General features: G+C 44.0%; 1 protein-coding gene and 1 non-coding gene across 2 annotated transcripts; both read right to left on the bottom strand.

Moving 5' to 3' along the window:
* Window positions 1–3,860: 3,860 nt before the first annotated feature.
* Window positions 3,861–3,943, bottom strand: TRNAL-CAG (transfer RNA leucine (anticodon CAG)). Its single transcript has one exon. It is a non-coding gene; the product is annotated as a tRNA-Leu (tRNA).
* Window positions 3,944–7,970: 4,027 nt separating this feature from the next.
* BTN1A1 (butyrophilin subfamily 1 member A1) lies at window positions 7,971–13,447 on the bottom strand. Its single transcript, XM_007471249.1, has 7 exons — window positions 13,369–13,447; window positions 12,756–13,103; window positions 10,676–10,957; window positions 9,700–9,849; window positions 9,191–9,211; window positions 9,066–9,092; window positions 7,971–8,644 (listed from the first exon to the last, which is right to left on the bottom strand). Exons 1-7 carry the CDS (start codon window positions 13,445–13,447, stop codon window positions 7,971–7,973), a joined length of 1,581 nt encoding a protein of 526 aa, XP_007471311.1.
* Between the last annotated feature and the right edge of the window lie 6,992 nt (window positions 13,448–20,439).

Below are 20,439 nucleotides of genomic sequence, written 5' to 3'. Positions count from 1 at the left end.
CCATATTAAAGTTTTCTCTACATGAGGAATTATCTTGCTAGTAGATACTTTGTTTCTCCGTTTGCTAAAATACTAGTTAATTTAATTTCTTTTGGAATTCAAACCACTAAAAAATAGCTCCTAATTAGCCTTCCATATTAAAAATAGGTTTACATTATTAATTTCCAAGGAATTCATAGTGATGGCAGAAAGATTCATGGAGAATTTCACATGGTAAAATTTAAAAAATCTTGCATTATCTTTTTACAAATGTAAAATTATGTCTTACAGCTAACTCCGTTTATACAATTTAGCAACATATGACAAATAAAGCCCGGTGTCTCTAAAAAAAAAAAAAAAAAAAAAAAAAGACAGACCCTCTTTTTCACATTCTCCTATCTTCTGCTCAAAGAAGTCTTTTTCCCAGGCCCGGATTACACACCTCCCTCAAATGATGAGGCCAGCTGAGTCCCAGTATAGATGTCAACATTAGACCACTCCTTCATCCTGTCACCAAACCTGCTTTAACCTTCACCCTTCTACTCCATCAGGCTCTAGGAATACCTTTACAAGGATGCTTCCAGCCAAGTGGCCCTCAATAGATTGCCTGATCTGTACCAGTGAGGTAGCGTTGCTGGCTACTTAAGTTATAGAATATTCCAGGTGAGGAATCTAACCATCTCTCCCAAAAGCCTAAAAATCTTCCGAACTCTCCATGTATCAATCGTGAAAATGATTTATGTGTACAAGTGGAAATGGTTTACAATCAAATGCTTGTTTATCCACCCAGTGCCTATCATGTGGCAGGCACCATGCTAATCTCACATGGCTCATGAGTTCCGTCCTAAAGAGGCTGGTGGGAGGATGAGTCAAACAGTTCAATAGCAATTACAGTAGAGTGGGATATAACACCATTGGGAGTGGAGGGTACTGTAGGCCACACTTTGATACTTAACTCAGACTGGGTGGAGATAGAAGGAGGTGGGGAAGACATCATGGAAGAAGTGACACCCAAACTGAACATGGAGGAGATGTAGGCAAGATCGAGGCAAGAGAGTGGGCTGGAGAGAAAAGTGGAAGAGGTGCTCCAGGCAAAGGGAACAGTGTGTGCCTAGAGGTGAGAAACAGGACGCTCAGTTCAGGTAAGCGGAAGCAACTAGAGAAAGGGGTGTACAGATGTTGAAATTCTTCTTTGTCTGGAGATGGCCATAGGCCCATAGGCATCCTCATAATTTGTGGCAGGGGTCCCCAACCCCCGGGCCACGGACCAGTACCGGTCGTGGCCTGTTAGGAACTGGGCTGCACAGCAAGAGGTGAGTGGCGGGCGAGCAAGTAAAGCTTCATCTGTATTTACAGCTGCTCCCCATCGCTCACATTACTGCCTGAGCTCCGCCTCCTGTCAGATCAGCAGCGGCATTAGATTCTCATAGGAGCTTGAACCCTACTGTGAACTGCACATGTGAGGGATCTAGGTTGGGCACTCCTTATGAGAATCTAATGCCTGTTGGTCTGAGGAGGAGCTGAGGCGGTGATGCCAGCGCTGGGGAACGGCTGCAAATACAGATCATCATTAGCAGAGAGGTCTGACTGCACAGACACCATAATAAGTCAATTGCTTGCAGACTCATATCAAAACCCTATCAGTGAGTGACAAGTGAAAACAAGCTCAGGGCTCCCACTGATTCTGCATTATGGTGAGTTGTATCATTATTTCATTATATATTACAATGTAATAATAATAGAAATAAAGTGCATAATAAAGGTAATGCACTCGAATCATCCCAAAAACATCCCGCGCCCCCCTCCTTGGAAAACCTGTCTTCCACGAAACCAGTCACTTGTGCCAAAAAGGTTGGGAACTGCTGATTTATGGCATCAAGAAAACCACAGCTGGACTTGGTTTGACAGTTGATAAGTCTCAAGTGTTTCATGTTTTCTTTTGAAAAGACCATACATTACCAAAGCAGTATGGATGGAACTTGAATTCACAAGTTGTGGATTAAATGGGACCTCTAGCTGGGCTGCTGAGATTCTCCTATGGAGATGTACAGCTAAAAGGGTCTTTATTTCCCATTTCTTCCTGGGTAGCAACACTCATCTACTTGCTCCATACCTGTTTTTGCTGCCAACATGTCTATTCCTCGGGGTAGGAGCTGCACCTGTCCTGTTCACAGGCCTTGGCAAACAGTGGGTGCTCAATTACAACAACAAAAAGATTTATTAGGCATTTATGCCTGGGATTTATCAGGCCTTTATTATTTGCCAAGCACTTTGTATATACCAAATCATGCAATCTCACAGCATACATATGGGGTAAGTTTCAGTTATTTCCTCCATTTTAAAGAGGAAGTCACCAAGGCAAGGGATACAAAGTCATTTGCCTGGAAGGTCATACAGCTCGTGTAAGTGGCAGAGCCCAGGTAGCCTGATTAGCGTTGGACCCACCTAGTGACCCTCCAGGCACTTCTGAGTGCTTCTCCTATTACCCTAGGAGTTGTGCCTATTTGCCATTTCCTCCTTTCTCATGTTTCCAGGGCCCACGTGGGGACCCTAAATGGGCAGAAATGGACAATATGTGGTCACCTAGGCAATAAAGGGAAACTTCATTTGTTTGTTCTTTTCTAGCCTTGCTAATGACCATCTTTCTAAGACATACCAATTCACTTTTCTTTCAGTGTATGTATGAACCTTTCTGTGAGTTCTGAGGAATTTAGAGGAGAGAGAGGGCAGAACAATTCTAAATATCAATGATCATAAGAGATTCACCCTATTTTCTGCCTTTGTAACCTGTTATTAGATTAGATTTCTTTTTTAAAAAAGGAATGGAGAGGAGAAAATTCCAGTCACATGAGGTTTTTGATTTTGGGGGGCTTTGCAATAAATTATGTAAAAATAATATTCACTGTCCAAGTTCTGAGTTCAGAATAGAAACACTGTAGGTTAATATTTGTAACTGTAGTATTAATGCTCAAAATAAGCGGGCTGGACGTCAGGAAAATTGAATTTGAGGGATGTTTCTGGAGATGTCACTAAACATGAATTTGTGTGTGTCTAAATCTCCCTTCCTGGATCCTGGGTCCTGGGTGCTGTTCTGAACTGCAAAATTTGTAAACTGTCAGACCCTCATGACCTGCAAGTCAATCCTGCAGAAAATCTTACACAGCTTCATAATGTAATACATAGGAAGATGTTCGTTGATGGCACCCTTATTTGTGGTGGGAGGGCGTTGGACCTAATCTGGGAGTCATCCCTGGGTGAGGACACACACTGCAGACCTCTGTGCAATAATTAAAAATAATAGTTCTAGATGGGGTCTAGAGGTACGCACAGCAACACAGATTAAAAAACTGTGGCACGAAAAAAAAAAAACACTGTGGCACGAAAGGGACAAAGTAAAAATAGAATGAGATATATGACACAGTGTCATTTATGTAAATTAAAAACGCATGTACCGAAACCAAAAATACATGTTCTACAAAAACATATAGCAAGAAAGAAAAGGATGATCTTTCCAGTGATTTCTTATGGGGGTGGGAGACGAAAAATGAAATTGAAAGGCAATTAAAAAGGAATCCATAAATAAATAAAACAAAAGAAGGGCCCTGTGGACATCAGTGATAAATAATTGAGGAGTAACATTCATTCGACTCCTTGAATGTGAAGGAGAGAGAGGGACAGACAACTAGAGACAGTAAAAGGAGATGAGATTACAATGACTAGATCTTAAATTGTGTTCTGGGTAGAGTGCTTTCATTATTTTTTTTAATATTTTAATTTTTTTATTTCGGATAATTTATTAAAAAAAAAAAAGGATGAATCCACGAGGTGAACATGGAAGAATGTGATACATATATAATGGCTGAATAGTTTAAAAAGCGAACTGTCAGGAGTGGGATTCGAACCCACGCCTCCAGGGGAGACTGCGACCTGAACGCAGCGCCTTAGACCGCTCGGCCATCCTGACACGCTGTTCACGTACCCCGCTCGGATTTCATTTCTGTGTCTACCTCAACGCTAGTCAATTTTTTTTTTTTTTTTTTTTTTTCCTGAGGATGTGGAAATTCTTCGGTTGAAAAGCGAAACCACAAGTTTGCGAACGGCCCCGGACGCCGACCCTGGGTGGAAGCGCAGGATAAGTGCCGGGTTGCCGGGGCCGCCGGGGGGCGTCTTCTGCATGAAAGCGGATTCGATTCCAGGCTGCCGCGGGCGGTTGTTTATTTTTTTTTTTTTTTTTTTTTTTTTCCTGAGGATGTGGAAATTCTTCGGTTGAAAAGCGAAACCACAAGTTTGCGAACGGCCCCGGACGCCGACCCTGGGTGGAAGCGCAGGATAAGTGCCGGGTTGCCGGGGCCGCCGGGGGGCGTCTTCTGCATGAAAGCGGATTCGATTCCAGGCTGCCGCGGGCGTGGCGGCGCGGGCCAGGGTACCCAAGAGTAAGGGAACTTTTTCTCCATTCTCGACAGAATTCTTGTTCCAATAATGGCACCCACGTTGCTGAAGTTGCCTTACTTAAATTGACACCTGCTCCCAGAAGGTTTTAGGCTATTTATTCAGTTTGGTGCTCGCCGAGGCCCAGCCCTCTCGGGCGCTCGCTCTTTCCTCCCTCCTGTCCTTTCTGTTTTAAATCTCCCCGCTGGGGTTACCCTGGGGATCGGTGTAAGGGTGTCCAGGTGTCTTGCTTCTTGTTCCGAGTTATCTAGCTGTACACTGAGGATTTGTGGACTTTTCTGTATGGATGTTATGCTGTTCTTAGAAGGAGACCTCAAACTGAGACCAGTTCTGCCTTTCACTTTCTGCAAGTGTATCGCTTTATCTTCCATTAATTCTTATGGCTTTCCTAAATCTCTGTTTATGTCCAGCAAAGCTACCAGATCTGTACCACAAAGAGTTTCTAATTGGTATGGAACACTCCTCAAAGAGAATTTAGTTTAGGTCCTTAGAACTAAAGCATGGAGATATAGTTTTTTTTTTTTTTTTTAAGGAGAGGATAAACCCAAATTTTGACATCGGTTATATTTGAGTGATGAGATTTTGATAATTTTTATTTTTTTAAATGAACTTCCATATGTATTCAAGGAAAAACGCTATTTCCATTTTAAATTTTAAAATGAGAGTAAATGTGCATGTAGTTGGGAGTGGACTCAGAGGTTTTGAGAAGGAGTTTTGAGGAGACCTGAGTGGGTCTGGAGGCAGAAGGGACAGATAGATAAATTGGGATATGCAGAGAGATGGCGCGGAAGAGTTGTTGTTGATAAGGGATGATAGAAGTTGTACAGTTATTTTTCTCTTAATTTGAATGTCTGAGCTCAACTATCTCACAGAATCTCTGTTAAAGAGAGGCAGGCCCTTTCAAACATGTGATGACCAGAGTTGGCATTTGGTGTGTGAAATGAAGTCTGTCACTATCATTTCAGTAGCATTTGTGTTTTGGGGCTGATCTTTAGCTGTGGGGTGAGAGGTTTTTCTTTCTGGTTAAAAAAGAAAATCAGGCCTTGGAAATACTACAATTATTTGCAGTGGTGGAAGAGACGCCTTTTTGGTGCTTCTAAAATCACAGTATCACCGATTCTGCTTCAGGTGATTAAGACGGGCTTTGGCAAAGCATCAGCAAGGCCACCCTTCTTCTCTTTTGGAAGGTTTGAAAATAAAGCCAGAAAGACCAAGACTGTTCATTTCTTCCAGGCACTGGTAGCTGGTGCCAGCTGGAAAGAAAGCCTCAGGGCTCATCAGATAAATTCTCCCTCAGGGTGCCTCATGTGAAGAGGCTAAACCTGGGAGGGGGGTGGACACAGATGTTTCCTAAGAATCTGCTACCAGCTCAGTACTGTGTTTGGTAACCATTTTCCTTGAAGATCATGAGGAAATAGGAAGGGGAGGGAAGTCGCAGAATTAATTAAAACCTATGACGAGTTCTCTTTCTACTCTCAGAGAGGGGTTCCTGTGGCAGTCCTATCTATTCGGAGTGAGATTTTACATATACATTTCAGGATACACATTGTACATTAAACTAGCAAAACAACTGCTTGAGGTTCTCAAGTATTTTTAAAGAACTTCGGACTTTGTTTCTTTGTTTTTTGAACTTTTTTACTTTCTAAAAGTACAATTTGAACACAAATGAATACTTTTTTCTTTTCCGGTGTGTGGGCCTCTCACTGTTGTGGCTTTTCCCGTTAGTAGAGCACAGGCTCAGATGCGCAGGATCAGCGGCCATGGCTCAGGGGCCCAGCTACTCCACAGCATGTGGGATCATTCCGGAATGGGGCACGAACCTGTATTCCCTGTATTGGTAGGTGGACACTCAACCAGTGTGCCACCAGGGAAACCTGTAAACTTCCTGACTTGGATTAAGGTCAGACCCTCTGTGAGGGGGACTATTCCTGATCCTTGCTTGGGGCCAATAGGGAAAAGTGGGCATCTCACTGAACTATCAGGGCCTTCAGAGTAGGAATCCAAAGGGCCTTTCCTCTGGAACAGTAGTTTAAAGATCATCCAAGTTGGTTTGTTTTTCCAATTATGAGGCATCACCACTAAAATTTCCCAAACATTTCCTCCAGAGGCTAAGGGCGGGTAGCCATTGGCACTGTGGCCTTATTGTAAGTAGCTGGACCGTCCTGGGACAGTAGCCCCTTCCCTGGTGAGCCCACTGCCATCAGGTCTGGGAATGGGTCTTGGATAAACAGAACTACACTGCTTTGGCTCACTGCATTCCCACGCAGGTTTCTTTCCTCTGTTTTTGTTTCAGTTCCACTTGTTGGGATAAAGAAAGGAAGGTGCAGATGCTGTTTTCAGCAGTCAGACAGACTTATTTATTAGGTTAAGACCATGGGCGACATCTGTCCTGGAACCTGGAAAACCCAGTTGGAAATGGAAGGTTGGAGCCTGAGTAAATATGCAGTCTATTGGGAAGACAAGACATACGTATACAGGAAAATGCAAATACAGACAACTGTGATTAATCCAGCTGTGCTGAGCACAATGATGCAGCCTTCAGGGAACCCTGAGGAGAAGCAGCGTGTAGGAAAGCTGGGTGGGGAGAGAGCGATTGGTGGTGCAGTGTGGAAGTGGGTGGTGGTCGAAGCTAATTAAAGGTATGGTGGAGGGTTTAAACCAAATGTTGGGTTGAGGCTGAGACAATGGCTGATAAAGTGGTGATCTTCCTGAACGATGATGCCTGGAAATGCCTCTGAAATGGAGAGATTCTAGATCAAAAAGAAGAAGAGAACCTGAGACTTGTGGAGTCAACAAAGTGAGGTTGAGATGAGCCCCAGGCAAGGGAGAAACACGGGTGCAGAGAGGGGAACAGGGCCGAGGCATGGCTGTGAACACAACCTTTGAATTTTATCTAAAATTCTCTCCTCTATCAAGCGTTCTGTCTGATCCCTTAGCCCTGCTCATTTCATCTCTTCTTTACTCTCCTTGCCAATTGCTCAGATCCACCCCAGGGGATATGACTTAAAAAATTTGACATATAGGCCCTAAAACTCTAGGGGCAGGCCAGATGTCCATCAATGGCCTGGGTTCACCTCACTTTCTTCTATCATGACTTCCCCCCCAAGTTCCTTTATGGGATTTCAGCCTCAGATCTTCCCTTCCCAGGATCCTTTAGGTTTTCTGCTTGCCTAAAACCTGTTCCTGTACATATTCCTATTCTGGACACCAAGATGTTTCTGTCACAACCCTAGGCCAGCCTAAGCCCATCTTGATCCCTGAGCTTCAAGTGCCTTCCTACAGGCTTTGGCCTCAAGGGCCAGGAGAACGCGAGAAGCAGTTTGAGTCCCCTCTCCGCCCCCTGAATATTGAAACAGAAACGGAAACAGATTAGGAAGGTCCTACACCCCACACTCTATCAGCAGCAACACAACCTTCTCAAGATTAATTAATCCCTACCCAACAGGAAGAAACAGGGGCTGGGTGCAGCTGGCAGATGAAGCCCCAGGGGGTGATAGAGAAGGGGGTAAGGGCGAAGGGAAACAGTTGAGCTGGGGTATTCCTTAAGGTACCCGTTGGCTGGGCTGGGGAGGGATCAGTTTAGAATGGAGGGTGTCTGTATCCCCAGAGGCAGAGTCCTGCCCTATGGGCGAGAGTGGGATGTCCTTAGAAAGGTCCTTGGGATCAGCAACTACTGTGACTCCCTCAAGCCCATCAGTGATTGGGCAGATGGTCAGGGGCTTTTTACCACAGGACCACAGGCAGAAGAAGGGCCGGAGGGGGCCTGAGAAAGAGGCATTAGAGAAAGTATAGATATGGGATCCATCAGTCATGTTGTAGAAGCAGATGTCTCCTGACTCACAGTCCAGGAAGATCCCAACTCGGCGGGGGGATCCCGCCAATGGGAGAGGGGTCCGCAGGGGGGTGAGAGCCCAGTACCCGTTTCCATACAGCTCCACAGCCCAGAACCCATTCTCGGGAGTCATGGGGTCAAATCCTTTCTTCACCACGTTCTCCCTACACACCCCGATTGCCCAGTCAGTCCTGTCTCCCACCTCTACCTCCCAGTAATGTCTCCCCGAGGTGAAGGCCTCACGACCCAACACACAAGGCCAGGAGTCAAATCTCTCTGGTTTCTCAGGCAGTTTCTGACGTGAATCTTCCAGTCGGACAGATTTTGAATCCTCATACAGAAAGAGGTGGGGGTGGGCGGTATCTGGATCCAGAGTCACATCAACTAGAGACAGAGAGAAAGTGAGTCTGAACGTCAGTGAATGTTAAAGGTTGAAAGAACTACCCTTTCTTCTCCAAAGAAGTGGGACACTTCTCTAGCAGTTGACAGGTCTCCTCCGGAAGAGAGCTGCCTGGCCTGCTCAGCAGTCTCTAGTCCCTTCTTCCATCCACAGCCATAGGGTGATGTATGAACTGACTGTCCCCAGTGCCCCATGGGACCCTGTCAAAGGGGACTTGTCTTCTAGCCATCTTCCAAGGACCCTCTGTGTGCCTCAAGGAAAATGTTGAGGCCATTTACCATCGTCTATCCCCTCTATATCCTCATCACTAAAATATGTTAGTGGTTTTTATTTCCAAGTACTGTAGGACTTTGAATCCCTGCAAGGTAGATCCTCGGAGCCCTTGAGATATTTAGAGTCACTGACCTGCATGCAATGTAGCCTTTTTCCATTCTGCAAGGGGGGAGGGGGGAAAGAGTGTTATTGACATGTTGTATAATAAGAGAGAGAAAACCTTGTGGATGAAATATTTAGAAGAAGATAGAACTTACTGAGCTCTTCCAGGAGTTTCTCTGGAAAACAAACAGAAATACCTTAGTGACCTTCTAGAGTGGGCATGAGGGAGGGGACAAAACAGGTGTAAGAAACACACAAAGGAGTAACTGTTTACTTCATGACTACCTGATTGTTGAAGCATTATCAATAAATGAAGAACAGGGATTATGTTTCGTTTTCTAAGAAATATGCAGGAAGTTCCTACTGGCTTGGGATCAGATCTTTAGTCATTACTGGGAAACCAAGTTAAAAGTAAGGATAGAGTCTGAAGGTGAGTAGTGAATAAACATCAGGTCTATTCTCTCAGTTAGAACTGGTTTTCACTTGTCTTGTACCCCAAACCTCTGTTATTCTTCATTTTGGGTGCCACTGACTTCAGGAGCCTTATAATCCCCTCTGACTTTCAGAATTCTAGAATCAATTATCTTCCAGTCATCCTAAAGGACTTGGATCCAACCCCACTTGGAAGCACTCCCAAAAAGAAGACTGGGATTCTATGACTTACCTTTAGAGCTGAATTCATGCCTCTTCTGTCTGGATCTTTCCTTGTATAGTCTCCAAGTGAAAAATATGGACCCAATTGTGAGAAGTCCTAGCACCATCAAGACCACAGCCACAGCCACCATCCAGGGAGTCAGCCTTGGGAAGAAGGGAGCTAAAACAAAGTCCCCAAGAAGGACATTTGTTGAGAAGCTCAGAGCAAGTCCAGCTCCTCTCCTGATTCCAAAAGGGGGTGGAAGAGAGAATGACCTGGACCTCTCACATTCCTCCCATGGCAAAATAGTCCCTCCAATGCCACTCTGAGCTTTTCAGATAAATTTTCATCTTAGGTAACAGAGAGCAGAGAAAGAGAGGAATGATGATGAAGAAGAGTCATTTGGGGACAGGACCTGTGAGATAAAGAATATAATGGACCAATTCCTGTCTTCACGGAAATTTCTCCTTAGCTATCAATGCAGGATGGGAGCCAAGGGGTTGAGGGAAGTAAATAAGGAAGGGGAAATATCACATCTGAGTGCAACAGAATGGGACTCAATGACCAAAGAATAAGGAAAAGTTCCTGCCTGAACCAGAGATAGTGTGTAGTGAATAATGAGAAGATTTGCTTCCCTGAGGACCCTGGAAACTTAGACAGAGCTCTAGCATGGAATGCAGAGGAAGGCGAGGCAAGGGTGGAAACAGGAGGACTAATTTGGTTCGATCCAGAAGACCCCCCCCCAGAGACAAAGCTTCTCTACCAAGATATATCTCCCAAGATAGAAAATCCGGAATTTGTATGAGATCTAGGTAAAATTTATGCCTTCAGAATCTCTACTCTTCTAGTGAGGCTGGTGGGGCTTGGTGGGCAAGAGTTTAGGTGGGGGAAAGCTTAAGGTGATGAAAATAGACAAGTCTGCCATGAGGTTACAGCTGGGCATGTGTCCCATGTGATGTGGCCCTGAAGCTGTGTCAAAAAGGAACCTAGCACTGATTTCACTGACCTGGTATAGAAATCTCTACTTCCTTCTCTTGGCCGAGAAGGAGGTTCCGGATACAGCAGGACACACTCTTCATGGAGGTATCCCTGATGATCACTGAAGCCACCACGGTGAACAGACCTTCTTCATCAGGGTTCCTGGACTCTGACACGGATGCAAACTCCTCTCCCTTGGGAGTTCGCCACTGTACCTGGGGCTCTGGGTACCATCCCACTGAGGTACACTCCAGCCAGATCTCTCCACTCTCTTGAACTTCCATGTCGATGTGAGGATCAGAGCCCAGAGCTGTGGAGAAAGGAGGCAACTTACTCCTTTAGCGGACATCCTTCTGGGAGGCTTATAACCACAGGTCTACATAGTTTGAGAAAGAGAAACCCAAGGGAACTGGGGATGAGAGGGACTCATCTCCATATTTTATTACACAAGGAAACAGAGGTATCAATAAAAGAATACATCTTATCAGAGAGGGGTGCTGTGTTGGGATTTAGTGTTGGAATTGTGGGCAGGAGTTTGATGGACAGACAGGGGTCCGGTCAGCGGGAACAGCAAGCCCAATGGCTTAGGGGTGGGTTAGTGAGTCTAGGCTGGGAGTTCCAGAGATGGGAGAGAGCTCTGTGGTTGGAAGTATCATGAGAAGGCTTTGGGTAGGAAAAAGGCTAGGATTGAGAATGTAAGGATAAACAGAGAAGGAGTATCCTTGAGGAGAAGGGGGATTGGAGGTTCTTTGCACTGAGATTGTAGTTGACAATTTAAGTTTCACTTACCTGTGATACTGATTCAGGAATTTTCTCGAATGATTTCAACCTCATCTACCCCCACCCCCCAATTAAACTGGCATAAATCAACATGAAGCTGTTTTTTCTTTCTGTTCAGCCTAATTATTTTCTTACAATTCCACAAAGTACAGAAAAACAGCAAGCTTCAGAGAAGAGTTCTTAAACACATATCCACAACTATTGATTTAAATCCATATACCAAGTTGTGCGTGTACGTGAAAATGTGTATTCTTTTCATGAAGGGGGCCACCACCCTCAGCAGATTCTCAAAGGTGTCTATCACTCAGAAAAGGTAACAATGACAGCTTTATGCTATCAAATCTCTAGGGCTTTATAACCAAACTTTAAGGTAATTCCCTACAAAGGAAATATGAATTATATATGATGCTGCCACATGGGGCACTCTGTTATGAGGCAGGGACCCAGATTTCACCCAGGTACTTTTCATACTTTATCTTTATTTGACTACATACATGAAAAGCAATAGAGTTGTATATCATACATTGTAGGGCAGTCCGAGGCACAGTAATAATATCTTACAAGTACATAATGCTTTTAGAATTGACAAAGTAGTTTCTCATATATTGTCTCATTTTATTTCATTTCTGCAAAACCTTCCTTGAGAGGTGGTGCTTTCCCAGTTTTACAGTAGGAAATATAGCTCAGAAAGAGATTTGTTTGATGCCAAGTGGGAAAGACCTCAATGTATATTTTCCTCCTGAGTGTTTACCATTTTCCTTGTTGTTTTACTCTGAAATTTGGCTTGAAAGGAAAAAGGAAACAAAAACAAAAACTTTTGTAGGTAGATCAAGACCCTTAACAAGCAGCCACCCTCCATGATTTTAGGAAATTGGCCTTTGGGTACTAATCCATAAAGCGGTGTCAAAGTATGCATTGGGGTTTCTCACCACAGCCTTAATGTAATGGTGAAAAATAGACACAGCTGAAATGGTTAATTCTGGGCTTTGATCAAGCAAATTATGGTCTGTTAATAGAAGAGAATGTTATACAGTCATTACATCTTACACTTATTTAATTAATAACATGGGGAAATGCTTATGCTATAATTGAGAGAGAAAGGCAGGACATCATTGAAATAAAGCTCCGCCCAGAAAGATAATTCCGCTGCTCCCTTTCCACTCTCAACACAAACCCCCTTCCTACTCATCTCCTACTCTAGGCCTGCCAACCTCTTCCAACCTAAAAGGGATTTGGGGAATGAATCTGATGGCTTCCAAAGTAACAGATCCATAGGAAAATATATCCCTCATGGAGTCACCGGAGAAAGTCAAAACCGGTCTACTCACCAGCCACCTTCAGATGCACGGTGGCCTCTTCGTAGTTTTCGTCCTGCCTGAAAAAGCATCGGTACTCCCCATCATCAGAGGCCTTGACGTCCTGTATCCTCACAGCGACGCGCCCCTCCGCGATGCGGTCCTCCACCAGCGTCACTCTCCCCCGGTACTCGGCCATCTGCTCTCCGGGCTGCTCTCGCCCTTCCCGGCGCACGAACACCGGGGGAGAGACCTTCTCTCGGAACCACCGCAACTCCATGCGCTCGGCGCTCACGTTGGGGGAGAGGTGACAGGGCAACTCGGCATCTTCACCCACCACCGCCAGGATGGGCTCCGGGGGTCCAATCACGTCAAAGGGAGCTGCCAAAAAACCAGGAGGGTCAGACAGAATGTGGAGGTGGGAGATGAGGACTGATACAGACCAGGATCCCACCGAAGGGCGGAGACTCTCCCACCATTTCTCTTATTCCTACGACAGCCCAAGGGAGTCCATCTCGACCCTTATGGAAGTCTCTAAGGAGAACCAAATGGGATTGTTTACAATTACTGAGAAATTTCAACCTTGTAGGCCACAGTGAGAGTGAGAGAGAGAGAGAGGAGAGAGAGAGAGACAGGGGAGACCTACCAGAATCCAGCTCGGGCACCTGGAGGAGAATGAAGACGAGCAGACACCCAGGGAGACAGGAGTTTGGGAAGACTGCCATCTCCAGCCTTTGTGGACAGCAAGATGCTGGTGGACTCGAGTTTGTCAGGAGCTTCAGCCTAGGAGACAGATGAACGGATAAGAGATAGCTATGGGTTGTTGAGACACTGTTCTCCCAGCGTCCTCCCAGCACTTCTTTCCAACTTGGAAAGAGTCATTTGCACCTGAAGCTTCCTCCTACCTCCCCCCACAGGGCAGACTTTCAGTCCAGGTGGCCCTCAGCACGCTCTCACCGACCACCCTAAGGCTGGTCAATCTTGTCTGTATACAACAACAAAATGGGCCCTGAATCCCCAAGAGAGACTTAGGAGAAGGGAATTGTGAGGCATAGTACCCATTAATGGGTTTCATATAAATAGAAGAACCTTGCAACCACTGCCCTAAAAAACCTCTTCTTTCAAATACAGTAATTTGATGTTTGCTTTTAGCAATGATAGTAAAGATACAGTGACGGAGGTAGAGATGGAGACCAGGGGTATAAGTTGGAGGAGAAAGGAAGAAAGATTGGGAGCAGATAGAACAAGAAAGGGGAGCTGGAGAGACCTAAAGAGCTTGAAGAGCAGAGGGCCTAGGACTAGGTAGGAAGGAGCCAGGGGGAGAGAAAATGCCTCCTGGCTGCTGGCTCTCTCAGGGGGTGAGAGTAATCCCAGATACTGACCTCTGATGTTGGAGGAAAAGGCACCAACAAGCTTCTGCTACCAAATGAGAAAGCTGGTTGTGGCCCCAGGGGCAAAAGTTAAAGGAGAAGGAAGGGGGAAGTGCTCTCAGGAAAGCCTGCCCCCAGGTCCCTGATGTATTTACTTTGGGGAAAAAAAAAAGTTTTCCAGAGAGGAAAAGATCTGTGGATTTGTGGTCTTCAGCTGAGAAATCAGGATGTGCATTGATGACTTAGGCTAAACAGAAGGGGACAGGGCAAAAAAGAAAGAGGATTCAAGAAAACACTAAAAGAAAATGTAAAGCCTTGGGCCGTTAATTCACCTCTCCAAGCCTCAGTTCTTTTATCTCTAAAATGGGAGTATTGTTAATAATACCTTCTTTGGAGTGGTGTTGCAAGGATTAAATGAGATTAAGCATGTTAAGTGCTTAGCATATAATAGGGACTTAGAAGAGAGAAAGTTGTTATTCTATTATTATTTATGTGAGTTGAAAATTAAAGATAGGCTAGGAATACATTTGTGTGTTTCAGTTTTCAGGGCCCCAAAGTTGTCTCTCTGCCAAAGCTACTAAAAGCAATTCATGAGGCCTGCAGTTTCTTGTTTTGGGTTAAACCCCTTATCGTTATGGAAAATTTTTAAATATGTATATTTTTGATAGTAGAAATCACTCATAATGTCAGCAAATAATGACAGCCTCTGGCAGAATTGTTGATATTTTTGTAAATATAATTTGAAACATTGTTAATAGCTACATAATATCATACTGAAGGTTCCTATAATTCCCAAGATTGTGGGACATCATGAGTTTTTTGCCTATTATAAATAGTGTGCTTTATACACAAGTCTTTGTCCACATCTTTGATAGTTTCCTGATAAACTTTCTGATGAATTCCCAAAAATATTGTCATCAGGTCAAACGGTATGAACATTTTGTCAAAGTTTCTTCCTGAAATGTCAAGCCTATCACACCATTAACTGAAATGTCCTTCTCACCTAATTCCTGCCAGCATTGAGGGCTATTATTCCTCACCATCACTAATGGAATGGATGATATTGACCAAATTATTACTTCACAATGCATTTATATAATGAGGCTGGTCATTTTTCATGTTTATATATTTTAATATATTCCGGAAGTGAATTTTTCAAGCTAATTGCCTTTTTTTTTCTAGATAGATTCTGGAGCTTTTTTTTTTTTTTTATCAAAATGTATGAACATTTTAGAAATTAAAGACATCAACCCTGTATTATATGTGTGGCAAAAACCCTTCACCACCCGTTTGTTCTTTGCCTTTTAATTGGGACTATGATTAAGACCAACAAAAAATAATTCCTCCAGTGGACCCACCTGAGTGCTAGGAGAGTGAATTTTCTCAAATACAAATCTGATCTTGTCACATTTTGCTTAAAAATCCCTACATGTCTCCTTAGTGACCCCAACACCCAGTTCAGGCACCTTAATCTGGTCAAGAAAATGCAGTAAGATCTAGTGGCCTCCCTCTTTCCTTCCTCTCAGCCTCTTCTCCCCAGAGCCTCCCAGTCTGTCCAACTCACATGAGAAACACTTTTGAAGTCTTTGGTCTTATCTATAATGTTTAAAGTAAATTAAACATTTTGCTGCATTACACATGAAATTTTAAAAATATATAACTCTGGCTAGACTTTGCCCCCTCCAAGTGAAATCAGCTCTCAAGGAAGATGGGCCAGGTTTATCCTGTGACACGGACAACTTCCTGGTTCCTGTTTGCTGGCACAAATCTGACCTGAATCCTACTGTGTGATGCAGATATGTTTATTTTTGTCTTTTGTTTCCAAGTCTTTCTTCCCTTCCTAAACTGAGCTCTTTGAGGTCTCTGACCTCTTATCAGCACATAGACCGAAGTAGAATTTGCAGCTTCAATCACACCCACCAGTCCTTGGCTTTCCTAGTTTGAAATGTGCCTGCCTCATTCTCAGCTCCCATCTGTGCTTAACTTTCAAAAATATCACCGATAATGAGTTTCCTCTCCTCAACCCATTCTGATTAGACTTCTATCCCTTGCTCTACATTGTCAAAATATCTTAGAGGAAAATTTAGGGCAGGAGGAAGAGCTTTTACTTGCACCCAAGAGAGCTAGACTGAAAGAAAGGAGCTGGGGAAATAGAGAGCAAATGGTATTCAAGGTATTATGTGGCAGCCAAGGTTCTGACTGGATAATATCTGAGTCATTTCGACAGAAACTAGCAGTTTTGGACAATCAGTGGCAGGATATCTGAATTGTCCAGGCTCAATCAGGGAACAGATTCTAGATGCCCCCAGTTTTCATGGCTCCCATTGTTTTTTAGGTGCCTTTGTGATGTGGGGTTACTATGAGCAAGTTCCTGTTATTCTGGGGCCCTAGAAACATAAACTGGTTCCTCTTAGACATGAAACCATTTGGGCCGAGGAGTGTGATGTGCTCCTCCGATGACAAGATGTCAGGGTTTCTCCCCCTACACTCCCCTTTTCACCACACAGGATTCAAATTTCCTAATATTATAAATTGGTCAGACCCAATGATTATTCTCTTCCTCGTCTTACTTGACATCCAGCAGCATTTGACCGAGGCAACCACTCACTCCTTTTTTTTAAGAAGTAGTTTTTATTCTGTCAAAGTAATTCATGCAAAGCATTTTTTTTTTTGCGGTACGCGGGCCTCTCACTGCTGTGGCCTCTCCCGTTGCGGAGCACAGGCTCCAGACGCGCAGGCTCAGCGGCCGTGGCTCACGGGCCCAGCCGCTCCGCGGCATGTGGGATCTTCCTGGACCGGGGCACAAACCCGCATCCCCTGCATCAGCAGGCGGACTCTCAACCACTGCGCCATCAGGAAAGCCCATGCAAAGCATTTTTTTAAAAAAATAGTATAAACAGCTTTTAAGAAAAGCACTAGTCCCACTTCCACCCTATCCTTCCTCATTCCCTAGAAACAGCCTCTTCAAATGCTTTGTTGTTTTGTCTGGTGTTTATCTAGATATGTCTCAGGAGTAACAGTTATGTTGCTATTTCTTGATGAATCCATTTTTATATATTACTTTTCGATGTTCTATCATGAGCAGTGATGATTTCGTTCTTGTGGTGGCTGAGTTTATGTGTCAACTTGACTGGGCTAAGGACTACCCAGGTAACTGGGAAAAGGTCATTTCTGGGTGTGTTTGTGAGGCTGTTTCCAGAAGAGAGAAGCATTTGAATCCGTAAGTGAAGAGACCATCCTCACCAGTGCAGGTGGGAATCATCCAATCCTCTGAGGGCCTGAATAGAATAAAAAGATGCAGGAAGGGCGAATTTGCTCTGTGCTTGAGCTGGGATTTCCAGCTCCTGCCCTCAGACATTAGCACTTCTTGTTCTCTGGCATTTGGACTCTGACCTGGACTTACATCATCGGCTCCCCTGGTTCACAGTTCTTCGAGTTTGGACTGGAACTACACCACCAGTTTTCCTGGGCCTCCAGGTTACAGAGGGCAGATTGTGGGATTTCTTTGCCTCTATAATCATGTGAGCCTATCCCTCATAATAAATCTCTTTCTATATATCTGTATACTGTATATCCTATTGGTCCTGTCTCTCTGGAGAACTCTGACTAATACCATTCTTTTATATCACCAATAGAAATATATCATTTTTGTTCAGTGTTTCCAATACCATGGTTTTGTGGCTATATTTTTATGGAGCTGAGGATCACATATGATTACATTTACTTTCCTGTACAACTTTTTGTGTTTGAGGGGGATGGGGGAGGGAGGGAGTTAAATGATTCACCTTATTTCCTTTGTTTAGTTTTCTGTGTTCCCATCACAGATTTTTCCCAGCCCTTAACAGTCTCTAAGTACAGTCTCCATAGTCAAACGTCTCAGGTAATTTATTAGCGCTATTACAATCCCTCCCTAGCCCCATTCCCATCCCTCCCAAAGCAGCACTTCTCTAACTTAAATGAGCATATGCTTCACTGGAGGGTCTTATTAAAAATACGTTTTGACGTAGGTCTGGACTGCTACCAGGATTCTCCCTGCTGGCTGCTGCCTGTCCACAGGAACTTTTTCCTCTTCCTTATTCAGAATCCGCAGCTGAAGAGGCAGCTGCTGGCTCTACACGAATTGCGGAGATGACCCTGGGGGATGGTTCTGGCTGAGTCTTGGGCTTATTTCTTTTGCACGTGGCTAAACTGAGCTAAGACAAAGGGCTGTGTGCAAATGGGCACATCACGCATAGCACCGTATCCTGTGGCTTGTAGTGAGCTTTGTGGTCAGCTCTTTCTCAGGGCACACACTATTGGCATACTGGTAATAACTAGATGTGACCTCATGATATGTTGACATTATAATACTGACATAACCCCCCTATTTACCAAGCCTGTATTAAATTTTTGTGCATTGTGTAGCGATCGCTTTGTAATGTATAGAGATATTGAATCACTGTGTTGTGCAGCATGGACTAACATAGTGCTGTAGGTCAATTATACTTCAAAACAAACAAACAAACAAACAAACTCATAGAAATAGAGATCAGATTTGTGGTTATCAGAAGTGGAGGGTGGGGAGAGGGGGAATTGGATGAAGGTGGTCAAAATGTACAAACTTCCAGTTATAAGATAAATAAATACTAGGGATGTAATGTACAACATGATAAATATAATTAACACTTGTATAATATATATGAAAGTTGTTAAGAGAATAAATCCTGAGTTCTCAACACAAGGAAAATATTTTTCTTTTTCTTTTATTTTGTATCTATATACGATGGTGTGTGTTCACTAAACTTACCGTGGTAATCATCTTACGATATACATAAGTGAAATCATTATGCTGTACACCTTAAACATATACAGTGCTGTATGTGAATTATGTCTCAATAAAACTGAAAGAAAATAAATGATGCGCATTGTAGCCCAACAGTGTTTGCATATGTGAATGGGGGCTGGAAAGAAAGTGAAAAGGTCTGAGGAAGATGCGATGGAATTCTGTGTAGAAGGGGGGTTCATGGGGGTGGACTGAGGTTAAATGTGTTCCCTGGGAGCAAGAGGCTAAGGTCTGGTTGAGTGGTGACATCTCTGAGTCATATTTCGGGAAATGCTTTTGAAATGGAGAGTTCCTAGAACAAAGAAGAGGGTCAGGAAAGGAACGTATGGGAGTCAATAAAATGAGGTTGGATTGTGCAAGGGAAAAATTAGAAGATTTAGGGAAGGGAACAGTTGTGTGGACCACTCTGAGTTCTTCCCAGAATCTACCCCATTGTACCCTCTCTTCCCATTGCCTGGTGGGGCAAATTCCTCCAAAGCAGGGCTCTATCCACCCTCTGGAGGACAGGCTATAGAAAACATGAAAATACAGAGTTTAGTATTTTAGAAGCAGGCCGTGAATTCATTATTGGTCTGGCTTCACCTTGTTTTCCTCTTATCACAGATGTCACTCCATGTTCCCTGATCAGACCTTGTCTTAGTTTGAGTTCTCCCTGAAACAGACCCTCAGACACAGATATGGATGCAGGTAATTTATTTGGGAGGTGATCCTAGAAAACATGGTGGGGAAGGGAAGAAATGAGACAGGGAAGAGCTAATAAAGAGTGTGATAACACCCGGATTACTGTTATGGGTCCCTGGGACTCAATCTTGCTAGGGACTCTCTGAGAGATTGTGTGGAACTGGAAACTACCCAATTCAGAGTTGTCACCGAGGGATGAGAAAGCAGTAGGATTTATCCATAATCCAGCCCCTCATTGGTTGAGGATTTTCTAGGTGAACACCAGTAGGAAGGGTATGCCGGTGACCACCAAGAGGAGAGAGACAGACAGACAGAGAGAGGGGAGACTGAGAATCAGTGAATGTGAGAGATTCAGAGGGCATCTCTTTTTCTCCAAAGAAATGAGACACCGTGGTAGGAATTGTCAGGTATCCCCAGGAGACATTTTTCCACCTGCCCCCTGGTCTCCACTCCCAGCCTTCCCCGCCCCAGCCCCACACCAACTTCTTTCCTGATTATCAACTACCGATTAGTGTGCCTGAACTTCAACTTTCTTGGGTTAGCTAATCTTATAGTCATATTCCAAGGGACCTGTATGTCTCCTAAGGAGAATGTTGAGACAATTTACCACCATCTCTGTTCTCTCCACCCTCATCAGTGAAATGCTGTCGGTATTTTTCATTTTGTGTGCCCTGAGGCTTTGAATCCCTGGGAGATATGAGCTCGGAGTCCCAGAGAAATGAAGAGCCATTGACCTGCACACGACTGACTTTTTTCTATTCTGTAGTAACAGAGAGGTTTTATAAAAGATACAAAGCCTCGTTTATAGAACAATGGAGGGAACACCAGAATTTTCTAAGCTCTT

Source organism: Lipotes vexillifer, unplaced genomic scaffold, assembly GCF_000442215.2.
Source record: "Lipotes vexillifer unplaced genomic scaffold, Lipotes_vexillifer_v1.1 scaffold56, whole genome shotgun sequence".
Taxonomy (NCBI): domain Eukaryota; kingdom Metazoa; phylum Chordata; class Mammalia; order Artiodactyla; family Lipotidae; genus Lipotes; species Lipotes vexillifer.
This window is presented reverse-complemented; position numbering and strand designations above follow the sequence as displayed.